The sequence below is a fragment of the Topomyia yanbarensis genome, chromosome 3, assembly GCF_030247195.1.
Source record: "Topomyia yanbarensis strain Yona2022 chromosome 3, ASM3024719v1, whole genome shotgun sequence".
Lineage (NCBI taxonomy): Eukaryota > Metazoa > Arthropoda > Insecta > Diptera > Culicidae > Topomyia > Topomyia yanbarensis.
Window position 1 is genome coordinate 227,104,453 of NC_080672.1, and position 23,215 is coordinate 227,127,667.

At 36.3% G+C, this 23,215-nt stretch overlaps 1 protein-coding gene across 2 annotated transcripts in view; it reads left to right on the top strand.

Moving 5' to 3' along the window:
• The window catches only part of LOC131688809 (protein-serine O-palmitoleoyltransferase porcupine), a 602,121-nt gene that overhangs the window by 573,158 nt on the left and 5,748 nt on the right, over window positions 1-23,215 (top strand). The window contains exon 6 of one of the 2 annotated variants that reach the window (XM_058973344.1): window positions 19,751-19,986. In XM_058973344.1, the coding sequence (XP_058829327.1) occupies window positions 19,751-19,986 (236 nt within the window). Of the gene's footprint in view, window positions 1-19,750; window positions 19,987-23,215 lie in introns of those variants that run through there. The other variant, XM_058973347.1, reaches the window with a different exon arrangement.

The following is a 23,215-nucleotide window of genomic DNA, read 5'->3' on the forward strand; positions in this document are numbered from 1 at the left end:
TAGATATTGAGGGTGCTTTTGACAATGTGTCCTTCCAGTCTATTCTGGAAGCGACGCGCGGTCATGGGATACCTGCATGTATGTCAGGTTGGATAAACGCAATGCTTAGTAACCGCATACTTTGCTCGTCACTGCGACAGGCTGAGATACGGAAGTTGAGTATTTGCGGTTGTCCTCAGGGCGGCGTTCTGTCACCTTTGTTATGGAACTTAGTAGCTGACGGCTTGTTGAAGAAACTCAATGAGCTTGGATTTCCAACCTACGGGTTTGCTGACGATTACCAAATACTAATTACTGGATTTTGCATCGGAACAATCTTTGACTTGATGCAACAGGCATTAAGAGCTGTCGAACAGTGGTGTCGACAAGTTAAACTATCAGTTAACCCAAGCAAAACTTCAATGGTTCTTTTCACGAAGAAGCGAATAACAACCGGGGTTCGTCCCTTGCAGTTCTTTGATTCTGAGCTGCTGTGTGCAGATCAAGTCAAATACGTTGGAGTCATATTGGATTCCAAACTGAATTGGTCTGCTCACATTGAGTTCAGAGTCAAGAAAGCGTGCATGGCCTTCGGGCAGTGCAGACGAACTTTTGGAAAGACCTGGGGTCTCAAACCTAAATACATCTATTGGATTTACACGACAATTGTACGTCCAATACTGTCATACGGATGCCTTGTGTGGTGGCAGAGGGGAGAGGTGGTGACAGTCCAGTCAAAGCTAAACCATCTGCAAAGAATGGCGCTCATGGCGTTGACTGGTGCTTTCACCACGACTCCGACTGCTGCTCTTGAGGCAGATTCCAGACTGAATTGGTCTGCTCACATTGAGTTCAGAGTCAAGAAAGCGTGCATGGCCTTCGGGCAGTGCAGACGAACTTTTGGAAAGACCTGGGGTCTCAAACCTAAATACATCTATTGGATTTACACGACAATTGTACGTCCAATACTGTCATACGGATGCCTTGTGTGGTGGCAGAGGGGAGAGGTGGTGACAGTCCAGTCAAAGCTAAACCATCTGCAAAGAATGGCGCTCATGGCGTTGACTGGTGCTTTCACCACGACTCCGACTGCTGCTCTTGAGGCAATAAATATCAAACCATTACACATACACTTAAAACAAGAAGCACTATCATGTGCATACAGACTGCAGGTTACTGGGCTTTGGAACAGTAATCATGTTGATCTTGCTACCAGTCATACACGATTGTGGTCACAAATGGTTACATGGGGTGAAGATATTCTTGCTCCCAGCGATATTACACTCACTTGTAGTTTTCCTTACAGAACATTCCATGTTAAGATTCCCTCTCGAGAGGAGTGGTTGTCTGGCTTTATGGAAAGACAACAACAAACGCAAGTGGTTTGTTACACTGACGGTTCTCTGATGGAGGGACGTGCTGGTGCTGGTGTCTACTGTCGTGAAATGAGACTGGAACAATCTCACTCACTAGGTAGATACTGTACTGTATTCCAAGCAGAAATCTTTGCGATTATGTGCGGGGTGCAATCGGCCCTTCAACTGAGTTTGTCCGGCAGAGTTATAAACTTCTGCTCCGATAGTCAGGCTGCAATCAAGGCCCTTAGCTCAGACAAATCCCGGTCCAAGCTAGTGATCGCGTGCCGAACCCAAATCGAAGAACTAAGCATTGTCAACACTATCTACCTTGTCTGGGTGCCCGGACATTGCGGTATTACTGGAAATGAATGGGCTGACTAATTGGCCAGGGCAGGTTCAGCGATTGACTTCGTTGGTCCTGAGCCCGCGCTGCCAATTTCGACAAGTTGGATAAGGGAAAAAATACGGTCCTGGGCTTCGTCCGAGCACCGCAATTATTGGAGAAATCTACAAACGTGTCGCCAAACAAAGGCGTTTCTAGAACAACCATGCCCAGTGGTTTCGAAAAATCTCTTACATTTTTCGAAGCTCCACTGCGGCATGCTGACCAGGGCTTTAACCGGCCACTGCAAACTCAATTATCACATGGCAACTATTCAGCGCGCTGAGTCCTTTTCATGTGATCTTTGTGAATCCGACTACGGAACTTCATATCATCTGATATGCAACTGCCCAGCGCTAGCGCAATTGCGATTACGAGTCTTCAGCCGTCCTTATATAGACGAAACCATGTTTGGTCGACTGAAACTCAGAGACATACTAAAGTTTCTTATCCAATGTGGTAAAGAGCTTTAGGCTTATTCGCAGGCAAGTTGAACTACTTGTGAGTTTAATTTACCTGTTGTTTATTTTTTGTTTTGTGCTGTTTTTCCCACTCTTCCAAGTCTACTTCCCCACACCTCCTTGTCCTTTCCTTCCGCTCAGGAAATGATGACAACACACGGCAAGGCACAAATCCCCGACTATGTACGGGGAACGTGCCATTTGAGCCAATATATTCTGATTCCTGATTCCTGATAGATCTAGATTTAAATTGAGCTTGAATATTTCTTTGAGGAAGTTAAAGTATTGTTACTGGAGTTAGTTCTAGCAGCTATTATGCCTTTGGTTATTTCGTCTTACTGTTTATTAAATTCTTTGATAAGAGTATTTATCCTATCCTGCAACTGAATATTAATCTTTACCTGCTCATTGTTTTGGATAATTAGCATTTTATTGTCTATCTGCAATTGATTGATATCGTTATTTAAAAGAGTTAAGTTATCGTTATCTAGGTTTCCAGTTATTTGCTTAATTCCGGTTCCAATGAAGTTCAATATTCCTACGGTTTCTAGGTAGTAATTCTGCATATATCTCATGGGCATTCTTGTATTTCATGTCCAATGATTCTACTGTGTCCTGAAGTTCATCAATTGATTTCAGCCCGTTTATTATTATGCCAAGCCTTTTAAAAATCGGTTCATGCGTGTCAAGGTTGATGACATGAAAGATTTTGTGCTCGCCGATTTGTAAAAAGCCATATCCTATATTCAATGCCAACAAACCTGGGTTGTTGTTTAAATCATGAATTTGTATAAAATTTTGGTTTCCTGAAATTATAAGAAGTTTTGTTAGAATGATTGAGAGTATCAAGGTGTCCATCATGGTGAAATCCTGTAAAGAAATAGAGATGTATTAGTTCAGAATTCTACGCATCTTAGTCTTATGAAGTTTTCTTTCGTCGTCGTCGCGGTAACTCTCTATTTGGTCTTCAGGGTCAGTGACTTTTTGAAATTGGGGTTGTTTTTTGCTTTTTACCCCTTGACGATTGTAAACTTCCTGTCCCGGTTCTAGGAAAGGTGGTTCCTCACGTTGACGATTACGTTGTTCATTTTGCTACTTCTGTGTGGAAGCTATTTGGACAACGGTCTCGTCGTACAGTTTGTTCTTAGCCTCCAGCATCTGTTGCATGTCGAGAGGTCTCTCTTCGCCGTCTCGTACAGCATAGAACAATTCCCTCGGTTTCAATTTTGTTGCTGTATGAACAGTGTTGTTATAGAGGGTGCATGCGATATGGTACATTTCTTTATTAGTGAGATTTGGATATTTGTGTTTGTTGCATCTGAAAATTTCACTAATGGTGGAGTGAAAGCGTTCCACAATACCATTAGTTTCACTGTGATTAGTGGGAACAAAATATTGTTGAATGTTCAGGTCTGCTGGCATTCCTCTAACCTCTATAGATTTGATTGCAGGTTCATTGTCCGATACAATCAGCTTCGGTGAACCGTAGAGGGAAAAGTATTTTATAAGAGCTTTCCTGACATCGGGAATGGATCTGGACCTAATTGGAATGAGTGTTCCAAACCTTGTCAGTTTGTCGACGGTTGAGGGAAATATGTACGGTTGGGAGATGAAGATATCCACGTGAATTATGTCTAATGGTGTTTTGGGTATGGGAGTTTCGCCATGAATTATCTTATAAGGTTTCCGTTCGTACTTCATTTTGTTACAAATATCCCAAAGTATGATGTATTTCCTGACTTTACGTTTTATGTTCGGGAAATAATACCGTCTAAGAATCTCCTCTTTATTTTCTTTTATACCTCTGTGGGCGATTTCATTGGCTTGTTCTATGAGAAGGTCTTGTTTGGGTTCCTCTGTAATGTCGATCAACAGTTTCTGTGAAATTTTAATCTTGAAAGTTTTGCAACGGCTAAAGTAGTTCTTGTATACTACTTGTCGGTATTAGGCTCTCTGGACACATCAAACCGTTATTCCTTCTCAAGTCCATACATTCTCGAAATATTCTTATCAATACGGGGATGCCAAAAGCTACTTTGGTGATCGTTCGGCGAAAGGTTCGGGGAAAGATTTTCTCATAGGCTTCCGAATCACTATCTCCGTATTTTAGAATGATTTGATTAGAGAACATGTTAATTGGAAGTTCAGTAAATGCAATGAATTCGGATTGATCAGTATCCGCTGAATGGACTGAACTAGCGTCTGAGTCAGTTTCGTTTATGTTAATCTCAGACCTTTGGATTCTAGATAAACCATCGGCCACAACATTTTGTCTTCCAGGTCGGTATTTTATTTCGAAGTCGAATTCCACTAGCTGGAGTCTCCGTTTTACTAGCTTCGAATTGGGGGTTTTCAAGTTAAGGGCGTACGTTAGGGGTTGGTGATCGGTATAGAGCGTAAACTTCCTTCCAAATAGATAGGATCGGAAGTATTTAGTTGCCCATTCAATTGCCAGCAACTCTTTTTCGATAGCCGAGTAGTTTTCCTCGGACTTAGTTAATGTTCGTGACGCGAACGCGACTGGTCGGTCCCTGCCAATGGATCCTTGAGAGAGAACCGCACCTAATGCAAAGTTGCTTGCGTCGGTAGTTAAAATAAATGGACGTTCAAAGTCTGGATATTGCAGTATGTCGCTGCTCGTTAGAAGTGTCTTACACAAGTGGTATGTTTTTAGAAACTGCGGAGTGTGCTCAACGTGTTCTCCTTTTCGCAGTTGCGCAGTAAGGGGTTTTGCTATTTTTGCAAAGTCTCGGATGAAGCGTCTATAATAGCCCAAAATTCCAAGACAACCTTTTAGTTCTTTTTGGTTCTTGGGTATCGGCCAGTTTTGTATTGCTGTTAATTTGTTCGGATTGGGTTTGACTCCTTGGTCTGTAACAACGTGACCTAAGAACTCAACCTCTTTTTTCAAGAATTCGCTCTTATCGAGCTGAATTTTCAAATTTACTTTCTCCGATGCTTTAAATATCTTTTCAAGATTTTCGATGCGTTCTTGTAAAGAAGTCGAAAAAACGATAATGTCGTCCATGTAGACCAGACAACATTTACCTATAAGGTCTCTTAAGACGTGATCCATGACGCGCTGAAAGGCAGCAGGCGCGTTTTTAAGCAAGAAGGGCATTCGTAAATATTCATACAATCCTCCTTCTACTGCGAAAGCTGTTTTTTCAACGTCTTTGGGATGAACTTCGATCTGGTGAAAGCCAGATGCTAAGTCCAGTGTAGTGAAGTATTGGCACCTACCGAGCTTGTCCAAAATTCCTGTAATGTTAGGCAAGGGGTATTGATCGTCTACAGTTTTTTCGTTTACTTTCCTGTAGTCGACTACAAGGCGCCATTTTTGCTGTCCTGAGGCATCAGCCTTTTTCGGAACAATCCATATTGGAGATACCCAGGGGGAGGTACTAGGCCTTATAATCCCTTGGGTGAGCATGTTGTTAATTTGTCTTTGTACTTCCTGCTTATGGCAGTAGGGGTACCTGTAACTTTTACTGTACGTAGGAAGCTCATCGGTCGTTCTTATTTCGTGTTTTATTGTGTCAGAGAATGAAAGGTCTGTGCCCTGAATGTAGAAAATGTCCGGGTGTCTAGCAATTAAATGTTTAACTTTTGATTTTTCTTCACTATTTAGGTGATCTAAACGAAGAGTATTAATTAACGAATCCACTCTTTGCGTTCCCCCACGGGGAGGTTTAATTTCATTAAAATTACTCATCTGTACCATGACCTGTTCGGTGTCCACATCCACACAGACCGGGCTTTTGTTGACATTAACAAAAGGAAAAACAGTTTTATTTTCCTCCACTCGGAATATACCGGATGGGATAAAAACGTTGGGTGCAATTTGGAGGTCTTGGTCTAAGTAAAAGTCACCCGCCTCTGCAGTAGTCGGAGAAGTTTTGGTTATCCATTCATTCTCTAGAAAATTCAAGTGACACGTTGTAGGGTATTTACGTTTCATTGGAATAATTTGCTTGTTCACTAATAATTGGTTTGTTGTGGTGTTAATTATGGCTCCTATTGATCGTAATGACTCATAGCCAATGAGTCCGTCAAAGAACTCGTGAAATTTAAAGACGAAAATTTTTTGTTTTGGAATACCTTTCTGGTAATTGTAGAAGGGGTTCAGAAAAGTGTATGCATTAACGATGTGCGTGCCACTAATATTTTTTATCTGGCTAGGAGGGCCAGTCCTACAAAAATGTTTCGGTGCGAGATGCGGAGAGATATAATTTTTATTCGCTCCCGTATCTATCAGCAAACGAATTGTTCCTAGTCGAGTTTGCATCTCGACGTAAGGAAGAAAGTTATTACTTGTTATTCCTCCGGTGGTTGCTCTGCTGCTAATCGAAAATTTGGTTCGTCAATATGATTACTGTCGGGACCGTCTTGTTGTTCATCGATATGGGGGTTATTTTCCATTTCGGGTTGATCGAATATTTTTTCTTCAATTTCTTGGTAGCGAATGGGTGGTGTATTATTTTTGAAATTTTGCTGGGATCTTGGCTCCAGCTTGACATTTTGTTGAGGAAAACGAGCATGATGGTACTGTGGTGGCCTTGAATTATTTGGATAATTTTGGTATTGGTGTCTAGGGTTGTTGTAAGAGTAGGTCGTAGGTCTAGCAGAATTATATTGATTTTGTGTGGGTCCTGTACTATTATTGTGGTTCTGAGGTTTTTGTGGATAAGCCGGCCTGGTGTTGGAATGATAATATTGGCTTCTTGGCATGGTGGAGGGATTAGTCATGGGAAATTTCGGTTTAGGAAATTTTCCTTTCCATTCTTTGGATTGACCTAGTGCACTCTGATAGTCTGCCAGCAAATTTGATGGCCCACTAGTGCGGGACGAAATTGAGTCATTTAAGCCGTCTACGAATGAGGTGGTAACCATGGATTCATATGAATCCATCATAACCTTTGCGCAAGGTCGTAGCGAATCATCGAGAGCAATTTTCGCGCTTATGTCTGACAGTAACGTCCGACATTCACGATAGTACTCATCTAGCTCTAGTGACGATTGTTTTAAGTACGGTATTTTGGACAGAAGCGTGGATAAGTCACGCTTATCCCCGAAAAATTCTTTTAAAGTAGTTTTTATTGCACCCCATTCGGTTGGTGCGAGGTTTTCTACTAGAGCCTCGTTTGCTTTCCCTAGAATTTTGTCACGAATGACACCAGTCCATAGTGGCATCACCTCGGAGAGGGTTTCCGCTGATGGCACTGCTCTTTGGGCAAATTGGAGTTTTTGGTCCATTGATTCTAGCCAAGTGGCCAATAGTGCCGGTTCCCCACTATAGGTAGGGATTAGTTTGACTATATCGGGAATCCGATATGAGTCGTACACCGGCGCTTGCGATGGCAGCGTTAGCACTAATGGATGTTGCCTATCACTAGCCACTACTTGCGAAGATATTAGCTCGTTAATTTCGAGTCGCTGCTCCTCTAATTGTCGCGTCAATTCTGTTACGCGGTTGTTTAACTCTGCTTCCATTGCTCGTGTTAGCATGGGTTGTTTTTTTATTTGTTTAAAAAAATTTATATTAGTAACACACCTTTGTGATATTACAGGTTTTCGCTTACCGGTGGTCAGTTGGTTTTAGAATCGATAGCACTTTGTTTTTTTCTAGAAGTGACTACAGAGTTCTTTTAATTTGATAACTAATTAAGGTCCAACAATAAAGTAGATACACCAGATAATCTTAAAACAACGCCGTCATGTAAAGAATAACACCAAAAAAAGACGGAAGCCCTAGAAAGTCCATTGTATATTTATTAGCCTTTTCTCAGAAGATGGGATTTTCAAAAACATTTCAAAACTTACTGATGCAATGGTTCTCAAATTCGTACAATCCGGTTTATTCATTTTCTTTATTCAAAAATGTTTTTTAACTTTAAATATATGATCATTTCATTTTAATTACTTATTCCATTCAGCATATTTTTATTCGTTTTGTTCATTTGCGTCATTTTACTTATTTTATTCGTTTCATTCTTTGGATTCACTCGGATCAGTTTAGTTTTTTATGCATTTTACTCATATTATTCATTTAACTTATTTTATTCATTGCATGCATTCTATTCATTTTTCCCAGTTTATTCATTTTGTTCAGGTTCTTCATTTTAATAATCTGACTACTTTTTCAATTTTAATCATTTCATCCAAATAGTTTATTTGATACAATTAAATTTAAAGATTATTATTTTATAACCTTTTACCATCGTTTAATTTTTCATTTTAATCAATGCATTTTATTCTGCTCATTTTCTTCTTTTTATTCATTTTATCACTTCAGCTCATTTTGTTTATTTGATTCGTTTGTTTATTTATGTATTTTATTCATTTTTTACTTTATTCATTTTGTTCATCCATTCATTTTATTCATTTGATCCATTTCATTCATTTGATTCATTGTATTCACTGGATGAATTAAATCAATTTGATTCATTTGATTCATTTGATTCATTTGATTCATTTGATTCATTTGATTCATTTGATTCATTTGATTCATTTGATTCATTTGATTCATTTGATTCATTTGATTCATTTGACTCATTTGATTCATTTGATTCATTTGATTCATTTGATTCATTTGATTCATTTGATTCATTTGATTCATTTGATTCATTTGATTCATTTGATTCATTTGATTCATTTGATTCATTTGATTCATTTGATTCATTTGATTCATTTGATTCATTTGATTCATTTGATTCATTTGATTCATTTGATTCATTTGATTCATTTGATTCATTTGATTCATTTGATTCATTTGATTCATTTGATTCATTTGATTCATTTGATTCATTCGATTCATTTGATTCATTTGATTCATTTGATTCATTTGATTCATTTGATTCATTTGATTCATTTTATTCATATTTTTAATCTTATGCATTTCATGTTCAGTCATTCCTTTTATTTCATTCAATTTGTTAGTATGAGTCAATTTATTCTATTAATCTTTTAACTATTTCTAAATATAATCTTAATTTTTATTTAATAACCTAATCTAATTCGATTCGAGTATTTTATAATTTTGATTTACATTAATTTTTCTACTCATTTTATTAATTTAAAAACCTATTATTTCATTTTTGCTTTATTTTATATTTTGTTCGTTTTGTAGATTTTCTATAATTTATTCATTTCATTCGAGATTTTATTCGTGCAAGACTAGAAACTGTTTTCATCCCACCTCTAGTTGGGTGCCTACTTCTCATGAGTTCTGCAAACTAATCCAATATTGATATGTGTAAGAAATGTCTCATCTCACTGCTAGGTGGATTAAATCGTTTTTTTTTTAAATTGTTCGATTTTTTTTTGGTAAATCATGTATCGGTTGAAGAGCTGGGACCTTTTAGAATGCATTCTGGTGAGATTCCGCACTCGATGGCGGAGGATACAAAGCTAAAATGTATTTTTTCACCTCGGAATGTCATTAAATGATCATTTGCGTCAGGTATAAGTTATTAGTAAGGAATTTTCACAAGCTAACGGTCCTAACACAATTATATATATATATATATATATATATATATATATATATATATATATATATATATATATATATATATATATATATATATATATATATATATATATATATATATATATATATATATATATATATATATATATATATATATATATATATATATATATATATATATATATATATATATATATATATATATATATATATATATATATATATATATATATATATATATATATATATATGCTTCAACGGGCGATATGTATCTAAGTATTAGTTACTTCGGTTTATTCTTTAAAGTTTCAGGCACTAATTTTAGTGAACGCATTGATTTGTAGTGATGTCAATCTTGGGATAAAAATAAAAATTCCAACGAATTGATGCTTTTTCAAAATGAATCTTTCAAGAACAAACCTAAGTTGTATAAATTCATTGTTAAGAGAAACAACCAAAACCAGCTTTTAAGGAACCCCAACCAACACATAGATATATATCGCTCGTACATAAATAGTACCCTTAATAAAATTACTTCAACTTAACCGTTACACGAGGCTTCAAAAGAAAAATATTTTTGAAATGTTGAATAAAAAATGTTTCTATAAATGGTATTACCCCCTTAAGAAACCTGTTTTAATCCACCGAGCGGTGCAATTGTGCCTTTCTCAATCATGAATACGAGAATTTTTTAGTTGCTTATATTTATTAAAAGCTTTCAAATATATACATTACAATTTTATTATACATGACTTGACAACTATATACAAGAAAATAAATCATTATTCGAGTTCTACAATTTTGCAAAAGAAAAACTAGCCACGGTAATATTGAATTGAAAAAGGGAGCGAAATCGGTCCCAAAAAGTCGATTTTTATAAAAAAAAAATTTCGAGATAAAATAAAATTTCGACGTTTCATGCATTTTAAAGCTGTTTGGCATCAAAAATACGAACTCGATTTCCGAAATTTCATGGGGTCCCCCCATAGAAAAAAATTTTGAGTTCCGGCTTATAAAAGAAGTCTTTATTTCCGGAACCATATAAGCGATCCGTGCGAAATTTTATAGACATCTGTGGGGATATTATAGCTATCATTTGGGACTAAGTTTGTGAAAATCGGCCCAATCATTTTCGAGAAACTGATGTGAGGTCGTCAATTTTGAAAGAAGGCCGCTTTTCCCTGGCACTTCCGGAACCGTCTATGGTGGTCAATGTAGTCAACGAAAGTTTGGTTGGCCGTTGGTGACCTAGAACTGCAAATTTAAGTTGTTTGAGAGACATTTTAGCTAAATTTTTACCTTTTTTGCTTTCAACGGAGTATCGGTTTGAATCGCTATTTGCTATGTGATCGCTCGCCACAACCCGTAACTCCAGAACCGGAAGTCGGATCGGGATGAAACTTGTTAGCCATTTACGGGTGCGCAATACCTTTCATTTGAGTCAAAGTTTGTCAAAATCGGTTCAGCCATCTCTGAGGAAAATGAGTGACATTTTGGTCACATACCCACACAGACGTACATACACACACATGCTTACATACACACATACATACACACGCACAGACATTTGCCGAACTCGACGAACTGAATCGAATGGTATATTTCCTTCGGCCATCCGGGCCTCCGTTAAAAAGTCGGTTTTCAGAGCAATTGCAATACCTTTCTATCGAGAAAGGCAAAAATGAAGGTGCTGGCCGATTTATAGGTGCAATCAAACTTCATGAAACTCAGCTGAAGATCTCTAATCACAAAAACATCAACGATAGCTATAAAATACTTTTGTTCACCATTTTCAGTTTGTGACCAAGTGCGGCGTCTCACCCGCACATGCGGCATCTCTCCCGCAATGACCTTTTTTTAAATGTTCATGGAAATTTGATGATTTTTTTTCATGAAAAAAACCATTTCACAGTGTTTTGGAAACGCCGCAATAGATAAAAATGATTTTATCAAATATTGAATGGTTTATTTTGATCCAGGTTTGATTTTAAGAAATGTGCGGCATCTCTCCTTAAATTACCCTATTCGGATTCCGAAAAAGCTGATAGTGTATTTGTGAATCTGGCTTAGAAATAGCCCAATTATAAAGTTCTTGGGCTGTTGTTATATGATGACCTTGCAAACTCGCTTTCGCAGCCGCTTCGTTTCAATACTCCTCCCAAAGCATCACAAGGACCCTTTCCATGACAAGTTGCGGAAAAATTCCAATTGTTCGAACCAATCAGCGCTGATAATTACCACTTTCACAAAATACATTATTTTTGTTAATTATAGTAATAGGGTGGATGTACCAATAGTCGCATACTTAAGGGAAACTTTTGATAAAAAATCGATGAATAGATGGGCAGTGTTAATACATTAAACGAAAGCTTTCAGTCCCTACTTCATAGGAAAATATAAAGATGGTTTAATAACCAATTTATGTATTCAAAACCGCTTGTACCACTATAGGAACACATGTACCAATAGTGGTGCAATCGCTAATTTCGGTTCCTATTGTTGAAAATCCCATTGCTTTCTTATAGGACTTGCAACTATAGGTACACTATATCAACTGTAGGTGCAAGGGAGCTCAAAATTCTTAGAAAATCATTTTTTTTCAATAGTTATTTGAGCGAATGTCAAGGATAACAGTTTTTTGTAGCATAATTTTAGTGCGATGAATCGATAAAGAAATATTTGTTGATGGTTGGTACCTCAGTTAGGTACCCACTACTGCAACTATTGGTACACCTCAACTATAGGAACACCCACACTAGTACATTTTACAGAATCAAATACAATATACGTGCACATATTTCCGATCAGATAGTGCAAAAATATAGCGATTTCAATCAGTGCAACAGAAGTTATTCGCATTTGAAAACTGGGAAAATATCTCAGCAGAAACTTTGAAACGGGACCCCTATATTGAAACGTTAAAAGTATTGTACTTCAATAGCTGATCGGCAATCAGCCGCAACAAGGCTTTAATCGGACTAGTATCGATGATCATGGGTCGTTATTATCGCTCATATGCATTATTTTGCAAATCATCCGACACGTAAAATAGGAAATACTTTCCTTGATGTATAACATCTCGCGCCACGGCTCAAAGAAAGCTATGCTATTCCGCGAATTGACAGTTTTCGGTGACGTCAGAGAAATCGTTGAGATCAGGCATTGTAATTCTCTCTCACTCACGCGAAAAGAAGCTTATCCGATGTCCAACTTTTCCGAGATAAGATGAGTCGCAAAATTCTCCGTCTCCACAAATAGCATGAGAATGATTTTCCGGATAAAATTTATTTGACTTTTTCCTTCTCACCGGAGAAGGTGATAAAATTTTAATTTCGTGGAAAACAATAAAAACTTAAAAAATACACTTAATTACAAAGAAAAGCGGCAAAGAAAAATGATAGACTTGTTTTTTCGTGTTTTGGAATAACGGCAGGAAAGCAGCGAGCGAAGAAAAGATACCGTGAAAAACTCATTCACTCATTCTCCGGCTGTTTAATTTATCCGGAGAAATAACACGTTGTATTTATCCGGAGAAGTTGTGTGAATGACAATAACTTTTCGTGTGAAAATGTGAGTTTTACATTTCTTATAAAAGAAATGTATAGAATTCGCTCAAACTTTCAAGATTTTTTCCGAGGCCCGGAGGGCCGAGTCTTATATACCAATCGACTCAGCTCGACGATTTGGGACAATGTCTGTGTGTGTGTGTGTATGTCTGTGTGTGTGTGTATGTAACGGACAAATTCTCATTCGTGTTTCTCAGCAATGGCTGAATCGATCTTATCCAAACCAATTTTAAATGAAATAACTAAAAAACAGTATGAACGCTATTAATTTGTTTTTGATTCTGATGTTTAGTTTCAAAGATATGAATGTTTGAATGCGTAAAAATGGCGTTTTTTGCAGTTTTTTTGAATTATCTGCCGAAATTGACAATATAGATTAACAATTTATATGTATTTGGACAGCTTTAACGAATACCTTTCGAACAAGCTATAGATTGTTGAAATCGGACTATTATCAAAAAAGATATTTAACATTAAATGCGGACGAAAGATTTTTATCATCTCCCATTGCCAGAAATATGACCAAAAACATGTAATCTATTATTAACGCCAAAACGGCTTATTTTAGGTCAATAGTATCTTCGGAGAATTTAATGGAGAAAATATGCCCTTTCTTTTGGTATTGTGCTTTTGCTGATTAATCCCCCTATAAGTGAGATATTTTCACAAATTTTCTTGGAAGTGATTATATCGAAATGATGCCTTCTACAAATTTGTAGCTCTTACTTTTGCGAATAACTTTACTGAAGACTTCAAATATCTATTTTGAATACTTTAAAAGTTATGACTTGTTGTTTGTGGATTACTCTTTGTCGCCTATTTATTGTTCAATATAGAAATAATCCATTGAAATAAGCCAAACATTATTTCGACAAATCGAATTTTGTATTTAATTTTTCTATCTACAACCGCAAGAAATAATCACCGAACACTTCCAAGTTGTCTGGAAGGAACTTGATAACTTATCAGTGCAAAAATGTTCATTTGTGCGAACCTTCTGACTGCAATTTTTCTAACTAATGACCATCGGATCGATCTGAAACATACCGGAAAATGAAAAGCGAAATAAATAACTCCAAGCAACGGCGTAGCCCAGAGAAGGTTTTGGGGTTTAACACCACACAACGCCCCCCACCCCCCCCCCCCCCCACGCTAAAAAAATATTGGATTGAAGTTGAAAATTTATTGATGCAGACTGATTTAATTCAATATTACAATAACAATTATCTGATCCGTAGATTGATAACCTGTTGTTGTAAACATAATGAGGACTTTTGATAAATTGTCGGAATGGGGTCCTGATATGTAACTGATCTATTGGTCTTGATTTCACAGTTGTCTAATAGCATCAATATCAAATTCCTGCCTGAAAACATTCCAATAGAAAATTACAGAGTTCTGTAATCAATCATAGTCCTCAGATTTATTTTCAAATTGAGCTCGTTTTTGTAGAGATGTACTGTAATAAGGGTCTTTATTTAATTGGAAGAGAAGTTAAAATTGATTTAATGTCTATGAAACATAGAACTGCTCACCAAAAAATGCATAACTTTCAACATTTGCTAAAAATGTTCCTGCCTTTCTCATTCACTCTAAAATTCGTCAATCTAATCCCGACCCGGAGGGCCGAGTGTCATATGCCAATCGACTGAGTTCGTCGAGATCGGAAAATGTCTGTGTGTGTATGTATGTGTGTATGTGGAAAAAATGTGACCTCTGTTTCTCAGAGATGGCTGGACCGATTTGCACAAAGTTAGTCTCAAATGAAAGGTACAACCTTCCCATCGGCTGCTATTGAATTTTTTATTGATTGGACTTCCGGTTCCGGAGTTACGAGTTGAAAAGTGCAATCACACAGCAAATTCCCATATAAACTGAAATGAAAAAATTTCAAAATCAAATTTGTATTTTTGATGCCAAATGACTTTAAAATACATGAAACATTGAGATGTTTGACAAAAATTGACTTTTTTTGGACTTTGGTACATTTTTGTCTTTCTCATATAGAAAGGTTATGCAAAAAAACTAGTTTAAAATTTCTTAACAAGTTGAAAATTTTCGGCAGGATCTGGACCTCCCGGACCTTTCTCCATGATGCGCCGCTGGTTTCAAGCGATGTTTCAGTATCACATAGTATCTCAAGATCGTGGCTGTCGATCCATTGTATGTATGTGCAAATCGTACTGAACATGTAATATTCATTTCCACCATTGTATTGAACATAACCAGCCATGGAATCGTAGTCTGGACAAATGAGACAAGCACAATTGCACCACTAGGTGGATTAAGACAGGTTTTTATTTTGGGAATGCGTCGAGTTGAGACGAAAACGTAATATGATTAATAACGAGGATAACACTTTCCGAATGTAGAGAGAAATTTATGAAAAATGATGATTTCCATTCGATTCTAGCAGGTTCTGATCGATTTTGATGAGCATTTGATTTTTGTTGTATGACCAATTATATGTATAGGTCAAATGTTTAAAATCAGTAATTTAAGGTCAAGATAGCATCATTTTGAAACCACCAATTTCGGAGGTTTAGTATCTTCGATGAGTTTTACAAACGTTAAACAGCGCATCATTTGATAAAATAATTTTGACGGTATATCGTCCAAGAAGTATTCGTGGTGAATTTTCTCAGGTTAATATTCATGACTACAATAAAGTCTCAACAAATTCGCTAGACACGAACTCTGTTACTATTTTCTGAAAAATTAATTCTGCATAATTTTAAAACTTCAAAAATTACGGTTTCGGAATTATGCCGTTTGGACAGTATGATCGATTTTCACCAAACCCCCACCAAACCGAATTTCTGGCTACGCCGCTGACTTCAAGTAAGTAGAAACAAAGTCGTTCTACACTCGTTCACAAGAAACTTCTTCGATTGCTGAATATCTATTATAATACATTGAAACCCTGATTTTATCAGCTAAATATGAACAATGTTTGATGGGCTCTAGCAGACGAACAAGACTGAATTCGAGTAAATCCTTTCTTGAGCATGTTTTCCTTATCATGAAGATGGAAATATGCGAAAATAAAAAGTTCATCATAATCAGAAATAGTTATCAGACTACATCAAGGGACGGGAAGAATATTTTAACAGCTTCGGTTTATTATAAAGAAAAAAAAATTGCCCGATTTAGTCAATGTCCCCATTTTGTCAGCCTAAAATATACCATGAGACTGATAAAAATGGGTCTTTATTGTATGTATTATTCACTGTGTTTCACATTAATAGGTACATTTCATTTTTGGGGATTTTTTATTGTATCGAACTACAACAATTTTTAGGTAATTTTCAAGGGGTTTTTTTATAGACTTCTTCCAAAATTTGGCGAACCTATTCCAATTCGTATACCAATTAATTGGTATACTTAAGGGTTAATATGTTGCAGATAGAGAAAATATTGAAATTTTCAGCTTTTTTCTTACACAATATTACGAAAGATTATTAAACAATTTGTCTTAATAAGTTTGTGAAAATTATAAATTATTTGAAATTTTTTAACAGTATAATTTTTTTTATTTAACCGTGATTTTTTAATAAATAGTGACCATCGCTGCGCAACGTAGTCTATTTTTCATGGCTTGCGGTGAGCATGATCTCTCGAATTGCTGAACTGAAAATTATGGAATAGAAATTAATTTTTAGTATTCTTTACTTTACTCGCCGCGCAGATAGCTCTGAATTAGACCCGCTGGTGCCCTAAGTCGATTTCGCTAGATTTTCAGAGCACTGTGCACACAGTGCATTAACGCAAGTGACGGAAGGTTATCGAAAAGTTGCGTGAAAATGAAAATTCCAGTAATGATGATGACTTTCCCAAACGGTTCGTTTTCGAGAGGTTTTTTTTTGTTCTTTAGCATTAGGATTAGCGATAATAATTCAAATCAAGGATACTACTGGGAAGTCACCTTTAGAAAAAGTCGATGTCGAAGTAAAATTTGGAACTATGCACGCATGCACTTCAGAGATAGCGTGATATCCAGAGCTGCGATTTCATTTCAACCCTTTTATGTGAAAATGGCGATACTTACAAATTTAAACATAAGGCTTTTTTCATACATGCGAATGAGGGCTTTGAAACGCAACCAATTAACCTAAAATTTTTGATTCTACGATATTGCTTTCTTAAACTACAGCAAAAAATACAACGGGCGAAACTGTATTTTTGTTTGTTTATTTAAAGTTTCGCCCTCCACGCTCCATGCAAACAAACAGGGCGATACTTTTTTTTGCTAGCAGTTTAGAAGCGAAACTGTCATTTTCGTATTTTTTAGGATTATCAAGCTGATACCAGCTGTAAATAGTAACAATGATCGCTATTGAAAAAAACCCGGACGAAATCGGTAGTGTAGAACGGTAGTTATTGTAAAAAAACGTAAGAACGATACTTCAATGCTGATAGGTGGGACCGAAAAGGTAAACAATCACCAAAGGGGCGATACTATCATTTTGTAAATTTCAATAGCAAAAACAAATTTTAATTTAATAATTTCAAATACTTTATGAAGTTTTAGGTTTCGATCACTGAATCATGCAATGTAGGATATAAAAAACAAAATAGTTCTTAAATAGGAAATAAAAGTCTGGAAATATTCACTGTTGATTTTCTTTGAATGGTATCACTGCTAGTATCGCCCTTTTCAAGAAAAAGCGTTGATTTCTTAGTTCTCAGTCGCGTTGGTAATTTGAGTAAAGTATAAACTTCAAATCGATTAAAAAAATGCGATTTTTTTGGCTCAGTACAATATATAACCCCTTTAGGAAAATTCAGTTTTCCCACCACAATTTAGATATTTTATTAACAGAGCATTAACAATAATTCGTAGCTATGTCTATTTTATGGGCCATTTTTTCGCTTCCCATTGATTTGATTTGAGATTTCTAGCACTGATGTTGTCCTATGCTGATTTGAGCGATTCTCTGAGTCCTGCCACTTTCCCATGTAGTATGTGTTATCAAAAACATCGCGAAGCATCAAGTTCTAAATGTTCTCAAACGATATAATATCCGAAGAGAGTGATAAGAGTTATAAGAAATGTCTCATCACACTGTTAGGTGGATTAAAAGCGTTTTTATTGTCGCAGTAGCAAACTATCCGGGCGCATTTACTCATATGAGCGATAAATGCAATGCCTGGTTGAGATAAACAAACGGATTTCTCGAAAGTTGTTAATTGACAATATTCGATCTCCTACGGTGGAAAAAAATAGTGTGCAATGGATTTTTGACGTAAATTACGCCATAATTACACTAGACACAGTGGATAATCAGTTCATCTATTTGATTATTAGCGTAAATCGGGAATTTGGATGCATGCCATAGAAAACATATCCCACCGTAATTTTCTGATCATAGCAAAGGTTTTGGACATCCGCATAGCTTCCTTGTGATTTACCAGGTGCCGATCATTCGTTAGCAGCAAACAATATTTGAATTTCATGTAATTGTTTTCGCCGACGATTTCTATGACGCGCTCTCGTCAAATGTTTACACTCTAACGAGCTAGCCTAGTATATGTAAGCCGTGATCTCGCGCTATCATAACTCTTTGTCTATATAACGTGTTATCACTCCTATTAAATATATCGCAGGGAAGGAATTACAAAACCTGTCTAAATACTGTTGCAATAAATAGTGATCCCATTACGCAGATAAGATTAACTTTTTTAGGCAATACTCCCACGGTCGGCCGTGTGGATTTGAAATTGCTTTTGATTAGAAAACATAGGATACTCTCGGTAGTCGGCTAGCCATCGTTTAAAAAGATCATGTACTCGAAGCCTAACTAAACAACTACCTAATAAACTATGCTTTACAGGTCGCATCGCTTGCTTGGACCTTATTCTCTTCCAAACTACCAACTACTCCACACCTATGGAAGAGTCTGATGAATCGTCTACCTTCCGTTAAGTAGGTAGAGCATCAACACTTCCCGTCTACCTTATCCTTTATCCTTCCCCGTGAACGAAAGAGAAGGGTGCAGCCGGCAATGATGGCTATCATGCTGTTGAGGTTTTAATATGGGTCGGATTGGTATTCCTACTTACCACTTCTTAAGCAACTCTTATTAGATAATCAGCAGTCAAACATGATGAAGCCAGTGTGCAATCCGCCAAAATCATCGTCACAATGCAAAGCAACGCTCAGTATCATACGTATTACTTTTCTTTTAATTCATATATTGAACCTCTTGAAAAATTATTTTGGTAAGAACAGATGATAGAATACAGTCGAGCACGTTTTAGCTTGCACATTTTTGGGTGATGCCAGTTTAACATGCTTGTTTTTCTAGTTACCAGTTTTGCAGTTTTTACATCCGCGAGTCTATTACTATGAGTGTTTATAGTAACACCTATTATCGTCGTTTCTATGAATCATAATCTGGTTGTATCTCACAACCAGCCATGCAATTCAATCATTCAGAAATTGAAAAAAGCATAATTTGACTACTAGATGGATTAAATCAGGATTTTAACATTTTTTACTATCATTGCAGATGTTTTCCGCATACTCAAACCTTACGGCACATTCTTGGCTGTGTTTCTTACCTACGTGATTTCTTCGGTGCTACATGGATTAAATTTTCAACTTTGGGCAACATTGCTGACCATAGGAGCATGGAGTTATGTGGAATATAATTTACGGAGGAAATTGGCTCAAATATTTTCAGCATGTGTAACGGCGAACAAATGCACGGTTCCTTGTAAAAGGCACAAAGAGAGCAAAACCGCCGTACTGTCAATGGCAATTAACTGCACATTCTTTTTTCTTTGCTTTATCAATTTAGCATATTTAGGCACAGTATTTGATGCATCTACCCAAGTTCAAACGGAAGGTTTTTCATTAAAACATGCTTTAGAGAGGTGGCAGAACCTCGATTACGTTTCGCATTGGCTCTTACTTTTAGGCTCACTTTTTAACGTATTTATATAATTCAGTGTAATCAGTACTAACCATGATTACCTATAGAATTGGCTTATCATTACTAATTATCATTTAAAATACACATTTGTTGTTTTAAATAAATACTTCTTTCTATATCATTTCTAAAAACAATACTTACTGAGCGACTTTGTGAAATGTCACAATTTAACCCTTTACTTTTCATTCCACTACAGCATTATGGTGAAGATACGCTGATGGCATTTTTGCATCATGTTATTTTTCTCAAATAAACACTCCGTTCTCTACAATTTAAAAAAATAATTGAGCGACTTAGTAGAATTTCCTAATTTATCGTCTTAAGACAGATGTATTCGTTTTAAGAAGTTATATATGTTGAGGCGAGGAAAAAACGGAAAAGTTTGATTTTTTTAAAGGTATGTAGCTATATGTATTGCGTTGCACAATGCCTAATTCGCAAAATCAGCTTGAGAACATGAAAAAATATTAATTAATTTAAAAAATATTGTTAAAGTTATAACAATTTCCGCAAAACGCCTTTCCTCTCTCGGCATGATACTGTACCTTGACGTGGTCCGGGGGCTTTTCCACCAGAACAGTATTACAGTGATTATATCACATAGAAACTTGGGATCAGACATGATGCACGCGCGCTATTATTTTTTTGCACGCGATATTTTTACTCTCATGATCACAAGAATGGCCCAGCGCATGCTATGTGCTTTTTACTTTTCTCATGAGAATACGCACCGCATATGGTCAAGGCTCCGAAAATGGCAACCACAGGCGAAATTATTTTTTTCAAATTATGCGTCAAACTGTTTTTTTTATTATTTTCTATTTGATTATATTGTTTTGTTTGCATTACATTTCTAATTTAGTATATTGTGTCAGCCACAAGTGGTGACTTTTCATCCCTATTGTTTACATGATTCAGTTAATTATTATTAAGTTATAATATGCTTTCGCAGTTAAGTAACTAACTTATAAACTATAAAGAGAGCTAATCGTTGCAATTGAAGATTGCAACGATTTTTGTCGGAAGTTGCTTATAATACTGTTCGTCATAATTTCTAATGTTTCTATGTTTGCAAGTCTGTGCAACTCATTTGTGCTAAACCAGGGAGGACGCTTCAAAATCATTTTCAGAATTTTATTCTGAATCCTTTGAAGCGTTTTCTTCCTAGTAGCATAACAACTTGCCCAGATTGGCACTGCATATAGCATTGCCGGTCTAAATATTTGTTTATAAATTAATAGTTTGTTCTTTAGGCAGAGCCTAGAATTCCTATTTATAAGAGGGTATAAACATTTTATATATTTGTTGGATTCCTTCAATGTGATCCTTAAAAGTGAGTTTTTTTTTATCGTAAATCAAACCAAAGTATTTAACTTGATCTGACCACGTTAAATTCAAACCATTAAATTTAATAATCTGGTTATTATTTAATTTAAGAGAAGAAACTCTTGGCTTATGCGGAAACACAATCAATTGTGTTTTTGCCGCATTAGTGGAAATTTTCCATTTTTTCAGGTAATAATTGAAAATATTCAAGCTTCGTTGCAGTCGACTGCAGATAATATGAAGACTCCTCCCAGTGGCTGAGATGCTAGTATCATCACAGAAAAGTGACTTTTTACAGCCTGTAGGTAGATTTGGAATATCAGAGGTAAAAATATTGTAAAGTATTGGTGCGACGCTTGATCCTTAAGGGACGCCTGCTTTAACGGGTAGCTTATTAGATTTACAATTCTGATAAGAAACCTGTAGGTTACGGTTAGTAAGATAATTTTTAATTATCTTTATTATGTAAATTGGAAGATTGAAATCCCACATTTTGGCAATTAAACCTTTGTGCCAAACACTGTCGAAAGCTTTTTCGATGTCTAGAAGAGCAACTCCAGTGGAATAGCCCTCTGAGATATTTGCCTTTATCATGTTAGTTACTCTCACAAGTTGATGAGTAGTTGAATGTCCAATACGAAATCCAAACTGCTCAGGAAGAAAAATAGAATTTTCATTGATCTGACCACGTTAAATCCAAACCATTAAATATAATAATATGGTTATTATTTAATTTAAGAGAAGGAGCTCTTGGCTTATGCGGAAACACAATCAATTGTGTTTTTGCCGCATTAGTGGAAATATTCCATTTTTTCAGGAAATCATTGAAAATATTCAAGCTTCGTTGCAGTCGACTGAATATGAAGACTCCTCCCAGTGGCTGAGATGCTAAAGGTAAAAATATTGTAAAGTATTGGTGCGACGCTTGATCCTTGAGGGACGCCTGCTTTAACGGGTAGCTTATTAGATTTACAATTCTGATAAGAAACCTGTAGGGTACGGTCAGGCTTCATTTTACTCATCTTTGCAACGAAGAGATAGAGAAATGTTTTACCCCCATAAAACATGATTTTTATTTTGATGTGCAATTTTTTCCCAGTAACTAGGAGAGCAGAGAGAAATCACATGCTCTCATTACTGAATCCTCTTGCTTGTGGCAGAGCAAACCTTTATTAGATGCTCTGCTTTTACCTCATCTTAGTCTAGTGGAGCAACGGAGATAAATTGCTCAGTTGGCAGATGAGAATAAAATAGTTTCCTCTTTACCCCCAAGGGAACCAATTTTGGTTCACTTCACATCAGTGTTCGAATATTTAACTCGGCTTGCGTTATAAGTATCCATGTTTACCTTCTGGGAATAGTAAAGATGTTTGAATTGGCAGCTTCCAGTTCAAAACTGCAGAACAACATTAAGGGGTTACACCACTGTATAGCTAAAGAAATGGGCATATTTCGGAATTTTTTTTCTTGGCACAATAAGGGGATGAGTTGAAATGTTGTTAAAAGGAATTTATAACATGTATTGAACCAGAAAAATATTTTTTTCGAGTAATTTCATCACAAGATAACTGTGCAGCATTTCCTTCCATGCAAGTTTTTTTGGTAGTGGTCCACGGGCTGAAAACTTTCTCCCATAATTTTAAACCTGGAGCCAAAAAAAATAGTTTTTCTGATTCCTTATGACAGTGACAAGCGACTTACGTAGGATTTTTT